Below are 22,634 nucleotides of genomic sequence, written 5' to 3'. Positions count from 1 at the left end.
GCTCGCTGTCTTGCACCACTATTCCTTTGATAAATGCCTCTTGAATTGGCTTAAACCCAAAGGGGATTATGTTGCCCTCTGCTGGCAAGAATGCTTATATGCAAAAAAAAATATTTTGAGAACGGCTTGAAGATTTTCTTTTTAGTAGATGAAACACCAGCCCTGCTCTGTAAAGATGGGTCCTTTTAAGAGTTTGAGAATGAAGGAAGTGTGACATGAGCATCATTTCTCTTTGGGAAACATAATGCAAATTATTATTAATTAAATTTGCATCCCAGGGCGGTCACAGTATGAAATTGCATGACGAGCAAGGTGGGATTTTGCCCTCGAGTACCATTTTTGTTTCTTAAGTGTGCTCTCTACAGCCCTCCTCCCCGAGACTCACAAGGCCTGGGTTTGAGAGAAATGTACTTTATTCAAATAGTAACTCCAATCTACAACGGCAGCAGTCAGAGTGTACATGATGGTAGAAGTATATTGATTTTAACAAAGCCATCTGGTGATGTGAACTTCTGAGCATTGAGTCTTTTTCCCCTTGCACATTAAGCCTATGCCACTCTTCTTCCCTTCCTTCCCCCACTACCAAAAGTTCAGGGCAAGGATAGTCTCTAGCAAATAGGCAGCGCTGAATGAAGTCTCCCAGGCCCCTGGAAGCAGCCAGCAAATCTGCCTACCTTGGTGTGGTTGAGCAGGCATATTGTTTAGCATTTCCTCTAAAGTCAATAGGATAGACCTGCTTGCAATACTATAAACTGGCTAGGAGTCATAGCAACATTTATGTGCTCTATACCCTAAATAAAGTGCATTTTAGCCTGTTCTGATCAGCCCCTGCCGCTTCTGCTGTTCAGTTTTGCCTTGTGTCTCCCACCCCAGCAGTTGAGCTCAAGAGTGGTGCCAACAGCTTTGCTTAATAGAGTAAGTCCTCTTTCTGGCTTACTCTACGGTAGTACAGAGCAGTACCACCTCTATCTTTTAAATACTGTTTTAAGGCTAAGCTCAAGCCAGTAACTAGTTGTACGAGGTCATATTGCCTGCTGCACTTTTGCACCTGATCAGAACACTCCTTGGCTTAACTGTTTCTGCAGAAGCTGCCACCTTACCCAACCTGCCTCATACTTTGGTGCATGTTTGCAAAAAGGTGTCTCTCCCCCCCTCCCCCCCGCAAATTAATAAATAGCATGGTGCCCATTAGAGCAGTCGCAGCGGTGTAGTATAAAATCTGGTTTGTGTGTGTAATGATCGTGTGAATGAGTGGGGTCCTGGAGAAAAGATGCTCTCCAGGGCTATGCCATGGTTTGGCTCAGCATTCATTGTACGCGAGCCACAAGCTTTTTAAACCAATATTTGTTCTTTGTTTAACTTTTGTTTGGGGGGCGGGGAGAGAATGGGTTTGGTGGTGGCACCGTGTCAAACCATGGTTTAGCGTCAGCTAGCACCACAGGAGGGAGGCGCGCTGCAGCCACAGTCTTCACTCTGAATTTCCTTGTTTGCTCATTCACATTGAGCCAGGGCTGAGGAATGATGTCTGTCCCTCTAGATGATGCTGAACTAGAACTCCTATCACCCCTGACACTGCTGGCAGGGGCAGAATGGAGCTGGAGCCCAAAAGCAGTTGGTGAGCAACAGGTTCTGTGGCCTTGAGCTGGCCCAGGCTTAATGCTATCAGTGCATGTTTTCCTGCACAACCCACCTCCCTCTTAACCTAGCTTGCCAACGTCTCCATCTCTCCACTCTGCCAAGTGCCAGGGAAAGTGGGTGTGTGCCCACCTGTGCTGATGGTTAAGGGAACAGACCTTTGCTTCTCACCTGACGGCACACCCATCTTCCCCCTTACGGGAGAGTCCTTGCTGCCGTAAGAGGCTTGGTTTGTGGGGAAAGGGAACATTCTTGCTGCAGCAGTAATGTCCCCTGGTGTCCCGCTCTGGGTGTCATTGTCTCCACCGTTGTAACTCCCCACCCCCACCCCTTTAAGGCAGTAGGTCACATCTACCCTTGTTGAGCCTGTAGAGATGCTGAACGGTCCTTCTGCCATCATCGCTGCCCAGCCGCTACTCTGGAAGGAGTCCAATGTGGGTGTTTTCCAAGGTTACAGGGGATAAGGAGGTGTAATGTTGGGTATCAAAAGGAGTCCATTGTAGGCAGCTAAGAGCTCCAATAACGAAGATGCATTGTTCTTGGAGAAGAAATTGGTGACACCCTACTGAAGTCCAAGTAACCTCCTCTAAAACAGCCAAGGTGAGTTTTCAGGGACAAATACATAGAAGAAAGCAGCACCCACAGTTTAGCAGTCGTCCCCCCCCTCCCCCGCCAGTTGAAAGCACCAGCATAGATAGGAGCTTAGTACAAATTTACAGCATTTCGGTGCTCAGTGGAATTGTGGTTCCGGTTTCTCCTTGCTGCCCATCTATAACTAAATGACAGTAGACCAGGACTGGAAGTATCTGAACTGGGCTCAAAACATGCCCTTGGAGCTAGCTATGCATTCCCTTGTACATCCTTACTGGATCAATTTAGGGGAGAAGAGCCTGAACAGCGCTTAATATTCTAGGAGCAATAGAGCTTATCTATTCTGCGAGCAGCTTCAAGCCTATCTTCCCCAGTCAAGGAACCAAAGGGATAGGAGGACTGCAAACGGACCAGGAATCTGAGACTCAGTAGACCAACAAGATTCTGGTTCTCTGTTCCTTTAGAACCAAGTCATCAGAAAAACCACTTTCAAGCCAGCTTAAAAATCTGTACGCTAGATGCAAACTTCAGTTACGTTATGGGTGATCCAGTTCTTTGAAAGGTTTACACAGGCCCCTGCTTTCCCTTCGGAAGGAGGGAACCTGCACTTATGATTAAGTCAGGCAAAATTCAATTTATGGATTTTTTAAAAAATCCCACGACTTCTTAATAATAATAAAAAAAGACCCACCCATGTAGTTCAGCTGAAATCTAAAAACTTCCCTTACAGAATCGCTGCATGTGGCTCTCATGTCTACTGCCCTCGGCCCAAGTGAGACCACAGCAAAACCAAGTGTGATGGAAAATGGAGTCCAGCAACATCTCGGAGGGCCACAGGTTCTGCTCAACCCATGCCTTAAAAACCAAGGCCCCCCACTAAAGACAATGACCCAAAGTACAAGTTTTAAAAACACGGACGTGATTGTAGCTATGAGCAGCAATTAGATAAATGACTCTGCAAAGGGATGACTCCATTTTTTTTAAAAAAGAAAAAGGCAGAGTCGTCTTTGCCACCTGCCAAAGGCTTCATGTCAAGGATGCAACCTTTGCTCTGCTATTTCATCCAATCAGCAGTTTGGCATAATGGCAAAAACCCCAGCTCCCTCACAGCTGCTTCAAGGATTGCTTTTCTTCCCGTGTGACGGAAAAGGATCTCTTGAATAAGGGACGTGCAACTAACTAAAAGGAAAACACATGGTCGGTTGGGAAAGGTGGTGGAGAGAAGATGGGGGAATAGGAATTGTCTATAAAAAGGCACTGGGGTTGGCTCTGGGGTCTTTCTGGTTTCTGTAGCGCATGGCAAGCCACACTCCAAGGATCTGGAAGAGAAAAGGGGGAGGGGAGGATCTAGTTATGGGACTTCCTTGAAAAATCACACCCCAAATCACCTTGTTCAATATTTTACTTATTTACTTATTTGTTCAATATTTTACTTATGAAGAATTAACTATCATGATGATGTGGGTCACATCAGAGCTGCAATTCAAACGGAATTCTCCAAATGAGAAGAGGCGTCACTTAGGGAAGATGCAGAATCTCCTTGATGGGAGGCATCCCCAAACTGCGGCCCTCCAGATGTTTTGGCCTACAACTCCCATAATCCCTGACCACTGGGTCCTGTTAGCTAGGGATCATGGGAGTTGTAGGCCAAAACATCTGGAGGGACGCAGTTGGGGGATGCCTGATCTAGGCTTACGACTGCCCTCTTTCCCCAGTGCAGATAGTTTCCTTTATTAAATATCTTAAGTATCAGGCAGAAATGCAAACTGGTACGATTTTTTTTACAGCATTACCATTCATACCAGCACTGTCTGCAGCTGTTGAGATTCTGCTTCTCGGCTGTACAGGAAGAGCCCTGGCAAAGCTACCAATGATGTACAAAGAATATTCTCCTGTCCCTCCCCCCATTCAGCCTAATAAGACAGCGTTACCTCTGTGAAACTGAAGAAGAGTCCAACTCCACCAAGGATTTTCAAGGCCTCGCCTGCATGTTCCATCATCACCTCACCACAACTGATGCACCCGGTTTTTGATTTTGTGCATGGCTGCAGGGTGGGAGGGTAAATAAATTTTAAAAAGAGCACTGTGACTCTGGTTATCACTTGCAGGGAGACGTTCACAGTTTCTACACTATGTGTGGGGGGGGAGAGATCAGTAACGACGGACAAACTTCTCTGAAAATACAGCTTGCCAGTCTTCTCCTGAAATGCCATGTTCTAGGCAATTGTGAAACAGAAGAGGTCTGGGCCCAAAAATATTCTATAAAGAACTGGGGATCCCTAGGCAAAGCCCATATTATAAGTTCGAAAAAAACAAAGAAACAACCCTGCATTTGGAAAATAACAGAAAAGAGAAAGGGGCAGGGCAGGGAAAATGCCCCAAGGCACATTAGACAAAAGGAACAGAAGGACTGCTAGTGTTAAAAAGAGGACTAATACGCCACTTTGGGGAAGAAGAGGCAAAAGAACTGGATTTGATATCCCTGTTCAGTCTTAAATGGCCAGCCATACTGATCAATATGACAATGGGAGGAAATACACAGTTGGGGGGGTGGTCTGGTAATTTAGGAATTGGTTAAGTGCCCCAAATGGAAGAAGGTAGAAGGAACAGAAAAGGTTTCAAAAGGAAAAGTAGGCCTCTGAAGACAGCAGCAGCAGAAGAGGGAAAATGAGACTCCAATAAAAAGAAATGTAGTGCATTTTAGCTGTGGTTAAACCACTGAGCCTAGGGCTTGCTGATCAGAAGGTCGGGGGTTCGAATCCCTATGACGGGGTGAGCTCCCGTTGCTTGGTCCCAGCTCCTGCCAACCTAGCAGTTCGAAAGCACGTCAAAATGCAAGTAGATAAATAGGAACCGCTACAGCCGGAAGGTAAACGGCGTTTCCATGTGCTGCTCTGGTTCACCAGAAGCGGCTTTGTCATGCTGGCCACATGACCTGGAAGCTATACGCCGGCTCCCTCGGCCAATAATGCGAGATGAGCGCGCAACCCCAGAGTCAGTCACGACTGGACCTAATGGTCAGGGGTCCCTTTACCTTTACCTTATCGTTTATTTTAAAATAATTTCGTTGTTCCCGCAAGGGGACAATGACAATAAAGATATCCTATATCCTAAAATGGCCTGTGTTTTAGCATAGTTCTCTACTGCTTCTGTACATTGGGAGAAATCCTACACAGCACTTTGCAGATTGTTCCATCAACGTAGGAATTTCTGCTCCGTCTTCTCCTCCCCCAGCACACTGTTCTGAGGGTTCTCCCGTCACCCCACCCCACCAATCTTAGGGGAGTGGGGAGCACAGGGGAGAGGAGGGGAGAGGAGGGGAGGGGAGAGGAGAGGAGAGGAGAGGAGAGGAGAGGAGAGGAGAGGAGAGGAGAGGAGAGGAGAGGAGAGGAGAGGAGAGGAGAGGAAACTCTGCTGCACTAGCAAAGTGTCCTTGAACTGGCTTCCACTGGTGGAACTCATTAGTTGACTACCATCCACTCAGTTTAGTTTTAAACTGTATTTTGTGTGTGTGTCATTCATTTATATATATCAGGGACGTCCAACTCCCAAGAGACTGCGATCTACTCACAGAATAAAAAACTGGCAGTGATCTACCACTTTTTTTTGGGGGGAGGGGTGCAGGCCAATGTTGTTGAGCTTTCTTTTGAACTTTAATAAAGGGGAAAGGCAAAAAGTCACTCACCAAAAGATCGCTGAGGAAACAATCAGCCTCAGAGCGAAAACTCTGTTCTTCCGTTCTAGCAATCATGTGCAAATGGAGGACGGGTCAAGGGGGCGGGACCAGGTGCTCTTTTGGCACCACAAAGGAAAGGGAGCCCGCGATTGATCTACCAAAACCTCCCAGGGATCGGCAAGTAGATTGCGATCGACCTGTTGGATATCCCTGATATATATCGACTAGCTTTGGGGGTATAGCCCCAAACAAGTCAGTTTATACAAGTTTCTAAACAAAAATGTCCAAACCCTAAAGGAAAGGGTAGTATTAAAAGAACACATGGACTTCCCAAATAAAGATGGTGAAAAATGGTTGATTGCATCAGAAGTGAAAAAGACTTGAAGCATTGAGATCTGCAGTTTCTGATGGACTGAGGTTGGCAAGACTTGAAGGTAAACTTGCTTAGGATTGGGCTGCTAGTCATGCACCACATTAGTTTTGTGTTCTCCAAAGAAGCCATTTTCTAAAGGGAAATGTTCTGCCAACCTGTTTCAGCTGAGAGTTTGGCAAGAATGATAGTTGGCAAAACAATAGGTATTGCCAACTATCAGTGCATACAAACATCAATGGTTTTTTAGAACCCAATCAATGGTCTGGTCTGCTAGGTCAAGTCACAAATCTGGTTACATCCAACTCTGGCTGCTTTAGAAGAAGTGCAGCAAACAGCACGAAGATTAAGAGTTTAATTAAACAACCGCAATCACAGCAATATGTTTCACTATTTAAGTATATTCATTGATAGCCTATTTTTCACAGCGTAGAGTGACAATCACCCAGCAACCTTCAAGCAGCAGACCCTCGACTAAGCCTTCTTAATCTGAGATCCATTATCCCCAGTAATTTAGTGATTCTGTCACCTGAGACACGAAGGGTTCAAGGTGAAGTGAACACTTACCGCTTTGCACATTTCAACATCAGCCTTGAATTTCTTGCCAGCTTCAAGAGAGTTGTTGAATAGCCCGCAGCAGTCAAAGCTATTTTCCAGTGACTTCTTGGTGTCGTTGCTCATTTCCCAGGCACCATTCAGGAGACTTTCCTGAGAGGAGAGGAAAAATAGTGAGGGCTGACGTTCTGTGTTACTTGAAATAACAATCCCCTCTCAATTCATAACAAATAGCAGGAATGAGGACAGGGAGTTTTGTGCTGTGGTGGTGGCAAGTTTAATTCATGGCAAATGGTTAAATTAGAATAAAAGCACCCCAAAAAATCAATTACTAAAGCAACCTTGCTATTTAAGTAGTAGCCTGGTATCCATGGCCAAGAAGGAATTGCATGTGGGTGAGAGAGAAGACCCTCCCCTTTCCCAGCACAGAAACGAAATACAGCCATACCTTGGATCCCGAACGCCCTGGAACCCGGATGTTTTGGCTCCTAAATGCCGCAAACCCAGAAATGATTGTTCCGGTTTGCGAATGTTCTTTTGGAACCCGAATGTCCGATGGGGCTTCTGATTGGCTTCCTGCAGCCAATCAGAAGTTGCGATTTGGTTTTCGGATATTTTGGAAGTTGAACGGACGAACTCTCAGAACGGATTCTGTTTGACTCCCAAGGTACAATTGTAGGCTGCCAGAGGAAGAACACATCTTCCTTCATACCCAGCAAGGGATTGCAACAGGCTGCTGGGAGAGGGCAGGAGCAACCTTTCACCAGTCTCCAGCAGGCTACTACACATTGTTCCTAGCCCGCCACTTTTGTGTGCTCAGAACTGTAGCGGTGCTCTAGGGAGAGGAGGTTGAGCCTGCTCTTCTGTCCGGCATCCCCAATTAATAATAGAAACACGCTGATGTGCTTAAGAGCTGGAGGGAAGGGGGTGCAATTGAGCTGGAAACAGTGACGTGCAAATGAAGATTTACCTTTCGTTTTCCCCCCAAGCAATATTTCTCTTCCAACCTGAGCTGCAGGTTAAAAAGCACACTCCGCGAGTTCCCTCCAAACCTGAATGAACGTCAAGGCAGGAAGGTGACCTTACCTGTTTACTTCTTGTGAGTGCCAGACACGAACAGGAGACTCCAAACTGGAAGAGAAACACTATCCCTAAAATGATCATGTACTGATGAGAAAGTGACGTTAAGGAAATGCTTGGGAAAGTAGAGAGGTTCTAAAAGGAAACACCAAATTGAAGAGCTAATTGCAGATAAAACACCTCCGGCTTCTTCCAGTTTTCAACTTGAAATGCATTCAGTCACATGTCTTTGTAGACCAGGGTGGTCCAGCATGCAATCCCTGGTGCCCCCCCCCCTGCAACCCTGGGTAACATTCGAGGAAAAAACCCTTAAAGCCTTAAAAAATATATTATTTGTGTAACACATTGTTGTTGTTTTGTTTTTCAGTTACTGTTCCTAAACGATTTTTTTGGAATATTTTATTAGTTGAATATAAGAACAACATATAATCAAATACAATCCCCCCAAACAGCCCCAACTGTGTAATGCATTGTTGATGAAAGCACATCTATTACATTTGCTTAATAATTAAATATATTAATTGTGTATATTAAATAACATTAAAACACTTCATTCACGGCATCGAATCTTAATTCAGTGTGTGTGTGGCCTGCGGATTCCATGTACTTGTGCAGCCCCCACTTGGTCTGGAAAGTTGGATCACCGTGTTTTAGACTCTTATCATTTCATGGTATACCAAGCAGTTTTTATCAGAGAGGGTTTTTTCCACCTCTGGCAGACATCATGGACACACAGGGAATGAATGCCTTGTTTTTTCTTTAAGTTGTAAATTTAACTCCAGGTTTAAAAGTTCCCAAGCCTTTAGTTGTGAAGGGTGTTCTGCAATCTCTTTCAGCGACTTCAAATCAAAAGGCACAGAATATCTGCCATACATTAGCAAGAAAGGGAGATTTTGAGGCAACACAGTTCTGGTGGAGAAGGAAGCAGCAGCAGCAGCAGCAGCTTCTAAAAGCCCCCCTTCTTTAGAGGCCTTTAAGAGGGGTCTTACATTGAATTCTGCAATCCCATAGTCTTCACACGAGCAGAGGATCACCCTTCGTAAAAGGATGCAAGCAAGTGGAAGAACATTAGGAAGAACTTCCTGACAGTAAGAGCTGTTCGACAGCGGAATTTGCTGCCAAGGAGTGTGGTGGAGTCTCCTTCTTTGGAGGTCTTTAAGCAGAGGCTTGACAGCCATCTGTCAGGAATGCTGTGATGGTGCTTCCTGCTTGGCAGGGGGTTGGACTGGATGGCCCTTGTGGTCTCTTCCAACTCTATGATTCTAATTGCACTGACATCTGGGCAACCTACAGCCAATATTACGACGCCTGTTCTGACTGCTAAACTGCTTAGATGTTCTCTTACAGCCAGATATTTAACAAGTATCGGTTAAATGAAAACAAAACGCTAGAACAGAGGTGGTGGGACTTCCCTTAGCCAGAGTAGAATCTCAGCAATTAACATGGATGTCAAAGGCTGGACTAATACAGACTGAGGCACCTCCACATTCATCACATGGCGAGGTGGGGAAGTTTCTCTCTGGAATGCTCCTTGATGCAGTGCTCTGATTTAGGAAACCACAGGTGTTAAGCTCCTGGCTGGGTTTATTCTTACAGCCTTCCCTAATGAGGTCACACACCCTCCCGAAAAACTAGCCGGAAGGAGTCCTCTGAATGGAAGCGCTTGACGTTGCAAAGTGGCAGAAGCTAGGAGAGTGCGTGGACCCAATAAATAACCCGATAGGAAACCACTGGGAACTCCATGCAAAAATGGGATATTTTATACGTCTGTAAGAGATCTGCTTCCAGACATCTCGGAACACACAGACAGGAGGAGCCTTTGCTGTGCCCTCCTGCTGCTTAATGGAAACTACCAGAAGAAGTTATACCAGAAGTTCCCTACCAGTAATTACTAGGAAATCTTACATCAGCACTTCCCAGGCCGCTGAGGAAACAAAGTGGTGATTTGATCACTACCGCGCATACATCCTGTCATTCACGAACTCAGATTTCTGAACTCAGAAACCCACAAGAACAGAAATGACCTCAGTTTGGAGGATGGGTGAGGGGAGAGATGTGTTCTACAGTACTACCATAAAAGAAAATGGATGGTGTCCCGTCCCCCTACCCAGACCCCCTGATTTGCCACACCCTTCTTAAAGTCCTCTCTCAGATGTTGTGGTCTTGACACAGCGGCCAGCAGCCTCAAGACAGGAACACCACCTGAAACTTAGAGGTGCTCTGTGGTTTCATTTTGAGTGTCATTTGCCTTTCCCCCTCAACCACCCTCTCCCTCTAAAAATCCCAAAGCTCATTTCTGGGAAATTTAACTGTGTCAGAAGAAAACTAGTTACAGGTAGGTAGCCGTGTTGGTCTGAGTCGAAGCAAAATAAAAAAATTCCTTCAGTAGCACCTTAAAGACCAACTAAGTTTATATTTTGGTATGAGCTTTCGTGTGCATGCACACTTCTTCAGATACCTGAAGAAGTGTATCTGAAGAAGTGTGCATGCACACGAAAGCTCATACCAAAATATAAACTTAGTTGGTCTTTAAGGTGCTACTGAAGGAATTTTTTTAGAAGAAAACTAGGTGAAGCTCACAGGCTTAGTCTTCCTTTGGTTACAGCTCTTTTCAGAAAAACAAACAAACGCTTTTTCAATACATCTTCTTGTTGTTGTTGTTTAGTCGTGTCCGACTTTTCGTGACCCATGGACATCTTAGCAAATTACATTTCTTTCTTTCCTTTCCCCCCACATGCCAGCTTTTTTTTAATTTAATCACCCATACATCAGCCGTGTGTGTTGTAACAATCCCACAAAACCTGGGTTACCATAGCAATGTACTATGGGTTATCAAGGACAGAAAGGACTACAACCTTGGGGACCAAACTCTGCCTCTGCAATCATGCCAGGCACCACCGTTTCCTCCTACACCTAGGCCATTCTCAGGCATCTTAGTGTGTGGGTAGGCAAACTAAGGCCCGGGGGCCGGATTCGGCCCAATCGCCTTCTAAATCTGGCCCACAGACGGTCCAGGAATCAGCATGTTTTTACATGAGTAGAATGCGTCCTTTTATTTAAGATGCATCTCTGGGTTATTTGTGGGGCATAGGGATTCGTTCCCCCCCCCCAAATATAGTCTGGCCCCCCACAAGGTCTGAGGGACAGTGGACCGGCCCCCTGCTGAAAAAGTTTGCTGACCTCTGTCTTATTGGGTTCCAGCAAGCTCCGGAACAATCCAATGGCATGCCAAAAATCCTCCTCAACTAAGCTCTACTCAAGACTTACAGTAACTTACTCGTGTTTGTTAATTTCAGTGTTTCCACTGCGTAAAACTTAGCCGAGTATCAAGCAAAGAGTGGTGCAGCACCCTCTGAACACAAGAGATACTGACATGAAACCATTCTGTCTGGTACTATCAGGTGGAAGGTGGCAGTAAAATTTATTATACGCCTCTCTAGCTAAATGGTATCCATTTTTTGTACAGCAGAAGTTGTTAAGACAACAAGTTTGCCAAACCTGATATGAAAGAAAGCCATGCCGCTTCCAGAGTTTTGTAAAAGGCAGAATGCCATTCATCACCAAGAATTGTGTGCATCATTTCTGACATGCCCTTGGAGGGTATGTTGGCAACCCTTGGATGGTTTTGGCCAGGACTGGGATCAGGGTGGGCAGGGGAAGCTAAACTTCAAATACAGAAAGGCAGCCCCAGCCCCGCAAAATTCCACCCTATGAAAATAATGAACCTCTTCCTTAAGCTATTGTTTTCTTTAAGAACTACATAGCCTTTTGTCCACTGACACACTGTTCTTTTAATTTTAGCATCCTAAAAGTTTATTATTTTGTAATTTTAGTGCTTAACTCTTTTAAGTAAGGTAAAGGTAAAGGGACCCCTGACCATTAGGTCCAGTCGTGACCGACTCTGGGGTTGCACGCTCATCTCGCATTATTGGCCGAGGGAGCCGGCGTATAGCTTCCAGGTCATGTGGCCAGCATGACAAAGCAAGGTGCAAATTTAAGAAGGAAGAGTTTAAGAGTCTGCCAGAACTCAGGCCACAATACTCTGCACACTTACACTTAATATGCAGGGGTAGAACATTTAATTGAGTCAGAGGGATGGATTTCACCAAAGACAGAACAAGAATCTGCAGAGCAAACTCAAATGCTAGCTGCAAAAAAGGTTTGTGTGTGTGTGTGTGTCATTTAGGGCAAAACCAATATTCCAAAAACTAAAGAAAAAGAAAGAGGAAAAACCTATGAACATTTTAGGTTAAATATGTGTGCACCCATTTTCTTCCTGCACCCCATAAAAGCCCACAAGTGAAGACCAGAATAAAACCATAACCCTCTCTTGACCGGCAGAACTCTTTGCTCCTACGAATGGTGCAATTTAGCTGGGCACGTCCAGTTTCGTGTCTGCACGGCAAGAAAATAAAGTACCGGTTTCTGGAAGGCAGGGGAGATGGGATGGTCCTCACTTGGCAACAGCACAGAAGGATACAAAGAACAGCATGACTTGGTGATGGTTGATAGCACCGATGAGCCCCACGATGGCGATCAGAAGCAGGAAGAAAGCCACAGCAATGACCCCTCCGATGATGTGGAGACTGTAAACAATGCCGTAGGCTTTGCCCCAGGCAGCCACGCCAATCAGCAGCAGCCCAACCAGCTGGAAAGCAAAAAGAGTTCAGGGGAGTCAGAATGGAGGAGTCAGAAGCATAGAACAGGAACACTAGCAGCACTAGCACTTCTTTCCTTTGAGGCTTAGTTCATTCATACATACGGTATCTTCAACTCTTTCTGGTTGCCCTCTTCATTTCAGCCACATGCATGCTTCAGGTTTAAAGCGGTTTAATCCTACTCAAGTCAACAGGCACGAATCTAGATATATATAAATGTAAACTGGCAATGTCCGTTAGTATCTACGTTTCATCAAAACCGCTTGACCGATTGCGTTCAAATTTTGACACAATGCTGCATGCAAATGTGAGAGCAAGCCCATACCGTTTTTAAAGACAGATGTCACACCTGGGCCAGGTAAAACCCCAAAAACCACATGTTCCAGAACTCACAAATCAGACAAAAGTACAGGCTGGGAAAAGAACCAGGTTGCAAACCAGCGCCCTCTAGCTGCAGCTACACTGGTACTGCACCTATAAAACATTCCCTCTCAACATCACCTCGGCACCCGTTTACATACTAGGCCGAAGCCTTTATAGACTAGGCCGAATGGAGTTACTGACTTGCTTGTGTGGGGGTTTGGGGGAGGAGGGCACGGGATAGGTAAGGACACGGTGGAGCCAGTCACAGGGGCTGGGGGGAGGAGGGGGTGTGATACGTCATGGGTCAGGGCAGGTATGGGGAATCACAGGGATATGCCTGTTTAAACATAACACATGTAAAACAGGGGGGCTCTGAAGGTGAGGGGAGTCTGAAGGGGGGGACTCTGAGCCTCCATTTAACAGACTGAGCCACAGCAACGTGTGGCAGGGCCAGCTAGTACTTATTTAAAATAATAGTCCTCTAAATCGGCAGGTTGCTGGATCAGGCTTCCCATCATCTATGACTTGATTTCATTTTGGCTTATCTAAGGCTTTCCTTGAAAAACGCAAGAAATTTATCAGGCATGAAAATCGCTGCTCACACCATATGTTTGTTTGCTTTTAATGGCCATTTTAAAGCATTTCTAACAAAAGGAAGCCAACTCCACTCACTTAAATTTGTAAGCTGTTTTATGAACTCTGCAAGATTCTCCTGCAAATAAGAACCTCTTCTTCCACCTCCTTTCTCTAACCTCTTCACTATATGTTTGGGGCTATTTGAAAAATGGATCATCCATTCTCTAGCAGGATCAGAACTCTTGACTGTTGCACCTGTCTTATGCTGCTTCTTGTTTTGTCCCTAGACACTTTCCTTCATGCTAGAAGAGCCATTAACGTTTCCCATTTCTGTTCTGAGACCTAAGCTCATATTCAGAATTTACACAAGCCCACAGATAAATTATAGTGTGCAATGTTAATTAAGTGCATGCTATAATTTGAGAAGACTGAAAGGCTGTCAGTGGTCAACAGCCCCTGTTCCCAGCTGAAATTATCTTGATCTCTCTACTGCCAGTACCTTCTTACACATTTGATACGTTAGAGAACTTATGCAGCATAAACCAATATTGTGCATAGCCACCTGAAATAACATATTGAGGTGATTAAGGCAAAATAAGTTTAGTCCTGCACTACACCATGCTGTGCATTCAGCCTGCAATGGTAGTACAGGCAATGACCGATTAATGTGCATCTAAACGATACACGGTTGTGCACATGCACACATTGTGGGACCTGGAAGTGACCCAAAAAAGCATGAAACTAAAAGGGTGTAATGGGGGCGGGGGGCGCTCATGCGCACTCCTCCAATGCACGTGGGGGTCAGGAACAGAACCCCTGCGTAAAATGGTTGTCAACTGTAATGCACCCTGCTCCCCATTTGTTCCATTTTAAGCAATTTTATTTTATTTTATGGTTGTGCAAGTGTAATATCCCTATTGCATGTCATGACTACATGAGGAAATCTCAAAACCCGTATGAAAAGAAATGACAGCAGTAATAGCAGGGAATATGGGATTAGAGAGCTAATAATGGAATCCTGATCAGATGCATTTAGCTCTACTTTAAAGCGTATTTCTAGCTCTCATGGTTGCCCTTGAGAAATTTCAACACCCATTAGCAGCTTCTAGAACACAGAATTATGGGACCCAGGTGGCGCTGCGGGTTAAACCACTGAGCCTAGGGCTTGCTGATCAGAAGGTTGGCAGTTCGAATCCCTGTGACGGGGTGAGCTCCCGTTGCTTGGTCCCAGCTCCTGCCAACCTAGCAGTTCGAAAGCACGTCAAAATGCAAGTAGATAAATAGGAACCGCTACAGCGGGAAGGTAAATGGCGTTTCCATGTGCTGCTCTGGTTTGCCAGAAGCGGCTTTGTCATGCTGGCCACATGACCTGGAAGCTATACGCCGGCTCCCTCGGCCAATAATGTGAGATGAGCGCGCAACCCCAGAGTCGGTCACGACTGGACCTAATCGTCAGGGGTCCCTTTACCTTAGAACACAGAATTACATTTTACACAACACATGCAGGGACCTCAAAACCATGTTTGCTGTATAAATGCAAATAAAGGACCAGGCAGCATTTGCAAGGGAGGATCAGCTCACAGGTGGATGTGCTTAGGTCTTCTTCCCCTTACTATTTTTGACCTGCAATTTCCATCCTGGCACTTGTTCTACCCTTGTAGGGTAGGAATTCAAACACAGCATTTGTGGGCAGGAAATGGTTAAGAGTGCAAGTGCGTATGCGTGTCCCACCCCACCATGGACAACTCGAAAACTGCTGAAGGTGGACTGCTTATTTATTTATTTATTTGCCAGCTGTATCAATGGTAATGCACTCTACTAGATGCTGTATGATTTTAATTGTACTTTAGTTAACTCTGCCATTTCTTATGTGTTGTATTCTGCAGAATTGAAACAGTGGTACAATAAAATACAACGTAAGAAATAAAAGCAGAAACTGAAACACAATTAAAAATCAGGATGAATATTTGATGCGATGGATTGCAGTCTCCTGTCTTCAGCCACAAATCCACAGATTTGCGGCAGACCAACGGAATGAAGTAATGGTCTGTGGACCAGACTTTGGGGAACCCCTGACCAGCTGGTGGAATCCCATGATGTCACTGCTCCTGTATCCTCGCACACCCATTGCCCCACATTGCTCTGCAGGTTCAACTTTCTTCCTTAATCCTTGCAGCGGAAAACAGATGATGAAACCGAAATATGTGACTTACAAGACTGGTTCTGCATAAGAGAACAAGGAAGAAGTTCCAGGAACCTTTCCAGCTGCCTGTGGCCCACCAAAAGCCCTGACCCCAAATCCTACCCATGCTCTCCTTCCTTGCTATTGCCATTTTCAATAGATAAGACAGAATACTAAACACCTAGATCAGGCACGTCCAACAGGTAGATCGTGATCTACTGGTAGATCACTGGACGCCTGTGGTAGATCACTGGCTCCCCCCCCCAAAGAAGCTCAAGAACTTTGGCTCCCCTAAAAATGCTCAACATTTTAGCCCTTCACCTCCCCAAAAGAGGGCTTTCCTCCCACCTCAGAAAAGCTCAACAACTCTGACCTGAACCCCTAAAAAACAGGGCTTTCCTTCTCCCTAAAAAAAGCTTAATAACTTTGACCTGAACCCCCCAAAAGGGGGTAGATCACTGCCAGTTTTTAACTCTGTGAGTAGATCGCAGTCTCTTCGGAGTTGGCCACCCCTGACCTAGATAAAAGTAGGTGGAAGAATAGATTACACTACAATATAGTGACTAAGGCAACAACAATTCCACCTAAAGCACTCTTAAAGGTTTTCTTGCTGGCCATGGACCCATCCAGGATGTTAACTTTTAATTATGTTAACTGCATTTAAATGGTTCAAAGCTGCCCCCAGGCCTACTGATAGGGAATTGAGCATGGGCAGACATGCTGTAGCAAGTCGTGTAAAGCTAGGTGCTTGCCGTCATACAGAGACAATGAAGAACATCCCACTTCTGCACTTAATATCACTTGCAACATCTGCTGATGACTCTCCATTTCAGCTGCTCCAACTCCTCCTTATAAATCATTCCAGTAAATTGGTGACCTACCAGAGCTTTATATGCATGCAATAAAATGTAAATATTCTTTGAAATGGGGTTTGTATTTTTGTTCTGGTACTTTTTATAGTAAATCTTTGGTTGCATGGCTTTCTCTACTTGGTTCACTCAAGGACATCACCGAGTTAAAGGGCTAAATCAGATCCTCACTCTTCACTGAGAATCAAGCCACTAAGAGGATACCGTGTTCCTCAGATGCCAGTCATCTTTATTTGTAAGAGTGAATGACTTTTGTTGACTCCCATGCAGTCCTCACACTCATCTTGAGCAGTGTGTCAAGTTCTGGGTGCCACACTTTAAGAATATAGACAAACTGGAACAGACGCAGAGGAGGGCAATGAAGATGGTTGCAGAAAATAAATGAAGAAAGATTTAAGTAACTGCATAATTTAGAGGAGGAAAAACCTAAGATGGGGATGTTGACGACATGACAAAGCCTTACGGGTACTTAAAGATTGTCCTCTTTCAGTTCTATGTGAGCAAAGACCTGTTTTCTGCTTTTCCAGGTGGCAAGAGCTAAATCTAATGGGATGACATTATAGGTTAGATTTCAGCAGAGCATTGGGGAAAGCAACTTGATGGTAAGAGGAGTTACATGAGGGAACCAGTTACCAAGAGGAGTGGTGGGCTCTCGTTGTGGTTGTGGGGTGTTTTCAAGCAGAGGCTGAACCATAATCTGTTGGGGAGGCTCTAGCTCAATTTCCCCCACGAAGCAGGGAGCAGAAAGACTAAAGACCTCAAGTCAACCTCCAACTCTACGATTCTCCTAATCAAGAAAAGGGTGTTGAGGTAGAAGCCAAAATCTGCCTAGCCTAGCAAAAAGAATGCTTTGCCCCCACAGTTTCTACATCTATGAGCACAGCCCCATTACTTTGGCTCACAGGGAACAACCATTTTTACAGGAGAATGTAAAGGATGTCCATCATAATAGCAGGAATGTTGTTGGTAAAGTAAAAAAAGACTATATAGTATATCCTCTGCACCATAGAAGAATTCATGTTCTGTGATTGGATAAATTAAACAAAATCAGATGATGTTACAGTATCTGCTTATTTTGCATAGCTTGACCTAACTCCCAAGTTTTTAGAAGATTTCGAAACGTCCAGCAAGATCAGGACAATTCATTTTTAGCAGGGAGCAGGGGTTACACAGAAGAGAGAAGGGAATGTGCCACATACAGCCCACATACTCCTCTCATGATTTGTGTGAGAAATGACTGGTGAGGGGAGGGAAGAAACATTTTACCCCAGCAACCATCAAGGGGCAAATACTTGCTTCTTTTAAAAGCTGGACATTTTATGTGGAATTGCAGATATACTGAATATGATCAGCCCTGGATATCAACATATCTGGATATCTCATGCACATTAACACTCTTGGTTTGGTCTGGCAGAACACAATTGAACCCAATGTAAATTAAGGAATAGATATGGTGTAAATAGGCTAAGAATTGTGCGATACAGCAAGGTTAAAGTTCACAAATTGCAGAGAGGTAAATTGGAAGTCAAAATAGAAGATATGTAAATGATGTTTATTTAATGATTATCCTTTTAGTATTTATCTAATATTTAGTGTGTTGCCTTCTATCTTTCTTTCTTTTTCTTTTTGTCTCTGTGTTCTTTGTTTTTTCCTTATACATTTGTTTCCACATTCCCTTTTTTCTTTTTTGTAAAGGAAGCATGTGGATGAAGATTGTTTGTTTTTGTCATTATGTTGTCTGCTAATGTTTTTAACAAGAAAACCAGTAAAAACCTTTTTAAAAAACAAAAACAAAACAAAACACTCTTGGTTTGGGCCAAGAAATTGTGGCGGCAAAGACACACTGTTGAACAAACTGTTTAAATGCATTCCTGCACTAAAGATGCAAGCTTGGCTGGGCTAGTGTTTCATCTGACCAGAAAACACAGAATTCCCAGAGATTGTCCTATCAGTAAACATTTCTTCATCCTTTCCTCTCTACTAGCAGCTTGGTAGAAACATTTACACCTCCCCCCAGAACATGTTGAAGAACATGAGGCGAGGGATGCTTGCCTTCAGGTAGATTCCATCCTACAAACTATAGGGAAAGGAAGCAACGGCTGCAAGACATTCAACACACATTTGAATCTTCGAGCTGAGATTTTCTACTGCCTAAGGCAGAGGTTTTAATCCTTTTTGGGTCCATGGCTCCCTTGACCGACTAGATTCTTTCTAGGGCACCCCTGTAGGGCTCGGGAACCCAGTTATGTCACCCCCTGCCTGCAGAGCTGGCAGCCTCTCACCCTTTCTCGAACACACTCCCTCAGCCTCCTCTCCCCTCCCTTCTCCTTGGGAGTCCTCTCAGCAGCCCTGATGCTACCCCTGGTCTCTGTTCTGCCCACCCCATGCCCCAAAGAGAGATGGCTCCTCACACAGCCCCCAGGCATACTCCATACTCCATTCCCAACAGCAAGGGCTGTTGAACTGGCTGGCTGGGCTCCCTCGCCCGCTTGCTTGCTTATCCCGGGGTCACCTCAGCTCCTGGCAACCAACACCCTCTGGCCAGCCCCAGAGGCACCATTCGCCTGGGGAGCTTGTAGCCAGGGCTGCTGCAACAAACAGCTGTGAAAGCCTTTGGGAGGCAGACACACAAGAGGGCATCAGAGAAGGGAAAAGCGACAAGGGAGAGAGGCCAGTGTAGCCTGCGGCCTCCCTGACCATCATTCAAGGCACCCCAGGGTGCCACGGCACACTGGTTAAAAACCACTGGTCTATTTGTTCAAGGCAAAAATAAAAACATACTTTGCTTAAAAATATGAGTTCAAAGTTACTTGTACTTTCAGGGACATCTGCATAGGAACACTACATGTGCCTACAGGTTGGCCTGTTAAATGTGGAATCAGGTTACCTGGTGCAGACTGGCCTACTTTTGGTGATCTTTCCTCCCTGACTGCGCAATCCTATGCACATTTACTCAGATAATGTGTCCGATGGAACTTAATGACCAATACGTAGGTTTATTATTACAGCGTAACTTAGTAAATAAGTCAGACTCAAGAATCCTTTAAAGTTCTGTTCTTTTTTCCACCTAATATTCCAGCATTATCACAGCAGCACATACCCCAACAAACACCCTTATATTCACCCATACATGCTTTACTGACCCTAAATCTTTTGTACATCTTGCAGAGCAGGGGTATATTACGTCTGAACAACCGTCCGCCAAGTAGTTGAGACATCCATTGCTCATAACACCATTATCTAATACTTCCTGCGCATGAAATACTGCACTGCTATTAAAGCAGCCTTTTACATTTGTTCAAGTTATTGCTCGTATGCGAAAGCCTCAGGTGATCAAAGCTTCCCTGCAGTTTAGCTGGGGGCCTAGTTAAACGGCAGAGATTATTTTTTGGTGAGGAGGCCTATAGGCCAATGCTGGGGAGTGCCAACACCCACAAGCAAGAAACTAGGTAATAGCCATTCCCTCCTCATTTATCTCAGTTTCCAAGTAATCAGAGGAGCACCCCGAAGCAACGTTGCAGATCTGCAATGAAGAAGCGTGGAAGGAAAATTCTGACCTGTTCTGGCAAAGAAACACAGGTGCAGCGGTGCTGGTAAAATGCACACAAGTGTTGTACACCTCACAGCCTCTTAGAACTAGATGGGGCGAGGAACACGCAACTGACACAACAGGAGACTCAACCAGTCACAGCATCTTTTTTAAAAAACAGAAGCTGCACTTTGCAACTTCCACGGTCTTCCCCAGGCGGGTACCATTGCCAGATCCCCTCTCCCGCAATGGCCTGGCATCGCACCTCTCCAGTCCTACTGGGTCTCTTGGGCTTTGGCCTAAAAACCCAGTTCTTTCCTTTTCCCACCTCAACCTGTCTCTTATCACATCCACCCGACCTCGGAGGGAGGGAACGGGCCTGCCATCCTCTCTCCAGGCAGGAGACCACCCACGAGAGCCACCCTGCTCCACCCTCACCTATTATCCCAGGGAGAGGGAGGAGCTGACCCCCTCCAATAACCCCCTCCCCCCAGTAAAACCCCACCCCCTCAATCCCTCCCCCACCCCTTTCTTTTTTTTAAAAAAAGGAAGGAAGACACTTCCTACTGTGATACTGAAAGGGCCCACAGCTGCCCCATTCATGGCCAAGCCTCCTCCCCTCCCCACTTTCTCAGGCGTCCTCCCCCAACCCCCAACCCCCAATCTTGCTAAGACAAGGGAGCGGTCGCCCGGCTGTCACACTCACCACGTAAACAACGTTTAGGGCGCACAGCGCGTTGCGCGAGCAGGCGAATCCCCCGCACACCATCTTCTCGAACGGGAGAAGCGAAGCCCCCCTTCTCTCTCTGGCCCCCACCCCGCCGAGAAAAAACAGAGACCGGCGTTTCCTTCCCTGCTCGGGGGCGGCGGCGGCGGCAGCAGCAGCAGCCGCGGATGCGGTCCCTTTAAATATCAGCCCACCGCTAGTGCGCCTGCGCGCAGCTGCTACGACGGCTGCTACTACTACAGCCGCTGCTTCTGACCGACTCGGCGCCGCGTTCCCTTTCTTAGCGTGCCTACTCTTGCCCTACCCACTCCGCCCCTCTCCCTGCTGCGCACGCGTACATGGCGGAGCTTCCCTCATTGGGGATTTTGCGTTCCATCCCATCCGGGCACTGCAGAGGAGGAGGAGGAAGTGGAAGCTGCGTCAATAGACAGGGCAGGGGAAATTGACGCGGCCTCCACTTCCGGTGTCGGTTCGGCTTCGCCATATGCGGGTCAAGGAGGTGGCGGAAGTACGTAGTGATTCACGTACCGTACGAGTTTTAAAAAACAAAACAAGACAACACATGCAGGACTTGAAAAAAATTCCAATACAATATACTGGGAAATAGCAGTGCCCTCGACCCCCCCCCGTCCCTGCCAATTTTTGCAGATGTACCTGCTTGCTAATGAGAAGATGGGAAATTAAAAGCTTTCTGCTTAAAATTTAAAATTATTTTAATAGAGTAGTGTAAAATGTATTTCTCTCCTGCTGTGGTTTTTTTATTTTATATAAAAAAAATTTATCTGATGTTGATTCAAGGATTGGGGTTTAGCTCAGTGGTGCCCATGATTACACCATTACATTTATTGCCAAATTAGGAATATAAGATGAGTCCTGCTGCATCAAGCCAAAAAGGCTTATCTAGTCCCACATCCTATTCTCTCAGTAGGCCAAGCAGATGCCACTGGGAAGCCCCCCAAGCAGGCCCTGAGCTTAACAGTACTCTCTCCACTTGTGATTCCCAGAAAACTGGTAGGATGCCTTTGGCAATGGAAGTAAAATATATGGCCATGGTAAGTTATGTTAATGCTTTGTCTTCATCCATACAAGAAATAAAATGCTCCATTCGGGGACACTCTTGAAGACAAAACCTCCACTCCGCCCCTGACAGAAGTTGTTGTGCCTCCCTTGTTGACAGGAAATACCTGTACCACAAAAATTCAGATGCTGCAATAGATGCAAGTTCTCTTTCTTTCTGCCCACCCACCTACACACAAACACCCACCCACCTCCAGCAAAATGACAGGCATTTTGCTAGTTATTTATTAACCCAGTCCTGTGCCATCTTGTCCTCCCTGCTTGCACTGCCCAAGCAACTGTTGCAACAGAGATATTCCTTAAAGAGAGTTATAAAAAAACAGCAACAACCCTGCTCCTTTTCCCTTTCCAAGAGCCCGTATAGAGTCCTTCTGTAGGTTCTCTATCGGTAGGAGAAAGTAACAGAGGCCAACCAGAGCATAGCTGCCAAGTCCGGGTCGTAAAGATCCGGGATCGGCAGCGCGCGCATGACCGGAAGTTGCGTGACGCAACTTCCGGTGGCGCTTCGCCCTTCTATGGGCATCAGAAAATGGCGGCGCCGGCGCCGGAAGTCACTTCCGCGCATGACCGAAAACACGTAAAAGCGACTTCCGGCGCCGGCACCGCCATTTTCTGATGCCCATAGAAGGGCAAAGCGCCACCGGAAGTCGCGTCACGCAACTTCCGGTCATGCGCGGAAGCGACTTCCGGCGCCGGCGCCGCCATTTTCTGGTGCCCATAGAAGGGCAAGCGGCACCAGAAAAATG

General features: G+C 45.8%; 1 protein-coding gene across 1 annotated transcript; it reads right to left on the bottom strand.

Annotated features, from left to right (window-relative positions):
• Positions 1-674: 674 nt before the first annotated feature.
• Positions 675-21,142, bottom strand: TSPAN31 (tetraspanin 31). The gene is made up of 6 exons (XM_035102969.2): positions 20,791-21,142; positions 12,388-12,555; positions 7,914-7,994; positions 6,840-6,980; positions 4,158-4,271; positions 675-3,545 (listed from the first exon to the last, which is right to left on the bottom strand). The coding sequence occupies exons 1-6, from the start codon at positions 20,851-20,853 to the stop codon at positions 3,471-3,473; spliced, it is 642 nt and encodes a 213-aa protein (XP_034958860.1). The 5' UTR covers positions 20,854-21,142; the 3' UTR covers positions 675-3,470.
• Between the last annotated feature and the right edge of the window lie 1,492 nt (positions 21,143-22,634).

The sequence above is a fragment of the Zootoca vivipara genome, chromosome 2 (assembly GCF_963506605.1).
Source record: "Zootoca vivipara chromosome 2, rZooViv1.1, whole genome shotgun sequence".
NCBI lineage: Eukaryota > Metazoa > Chordata > Lepidosauria > Squamata > Lacertidae > Zootoca > Zootoca vivipara.
The sequence above is the reverse complement of the archived record's forward strand: the minus strand, read 5'-3'. Positions and strand labels throughout refer to the sequence as shown.

Bases quoted from the DNA above. Each gene is read 5' to 3' on its own strand.
- TSPAN31 (XM_035102969.2), bottom strand. From the start codon at position 20,853: ATGGTGTGCGGGGGATTCGCCTGCTCGCGCAACGCGCTGTGCGCCCTA. The intron at 6,981-7,913 runs GTAAGGTCACCT...CTCTCCTCTCAG, and splicing joins CACTCACAAGAAGTAAACAG to GAAAGTCTCCTGAATGGTGC. The intron at 3,546-4,157 runs GTAACGCTGTCT...TTTCTCTTCCAG, and splicing joins TCTTCTTCAGTTTCACAGAG to ATCCTTGGAGTGTGGCTTGC.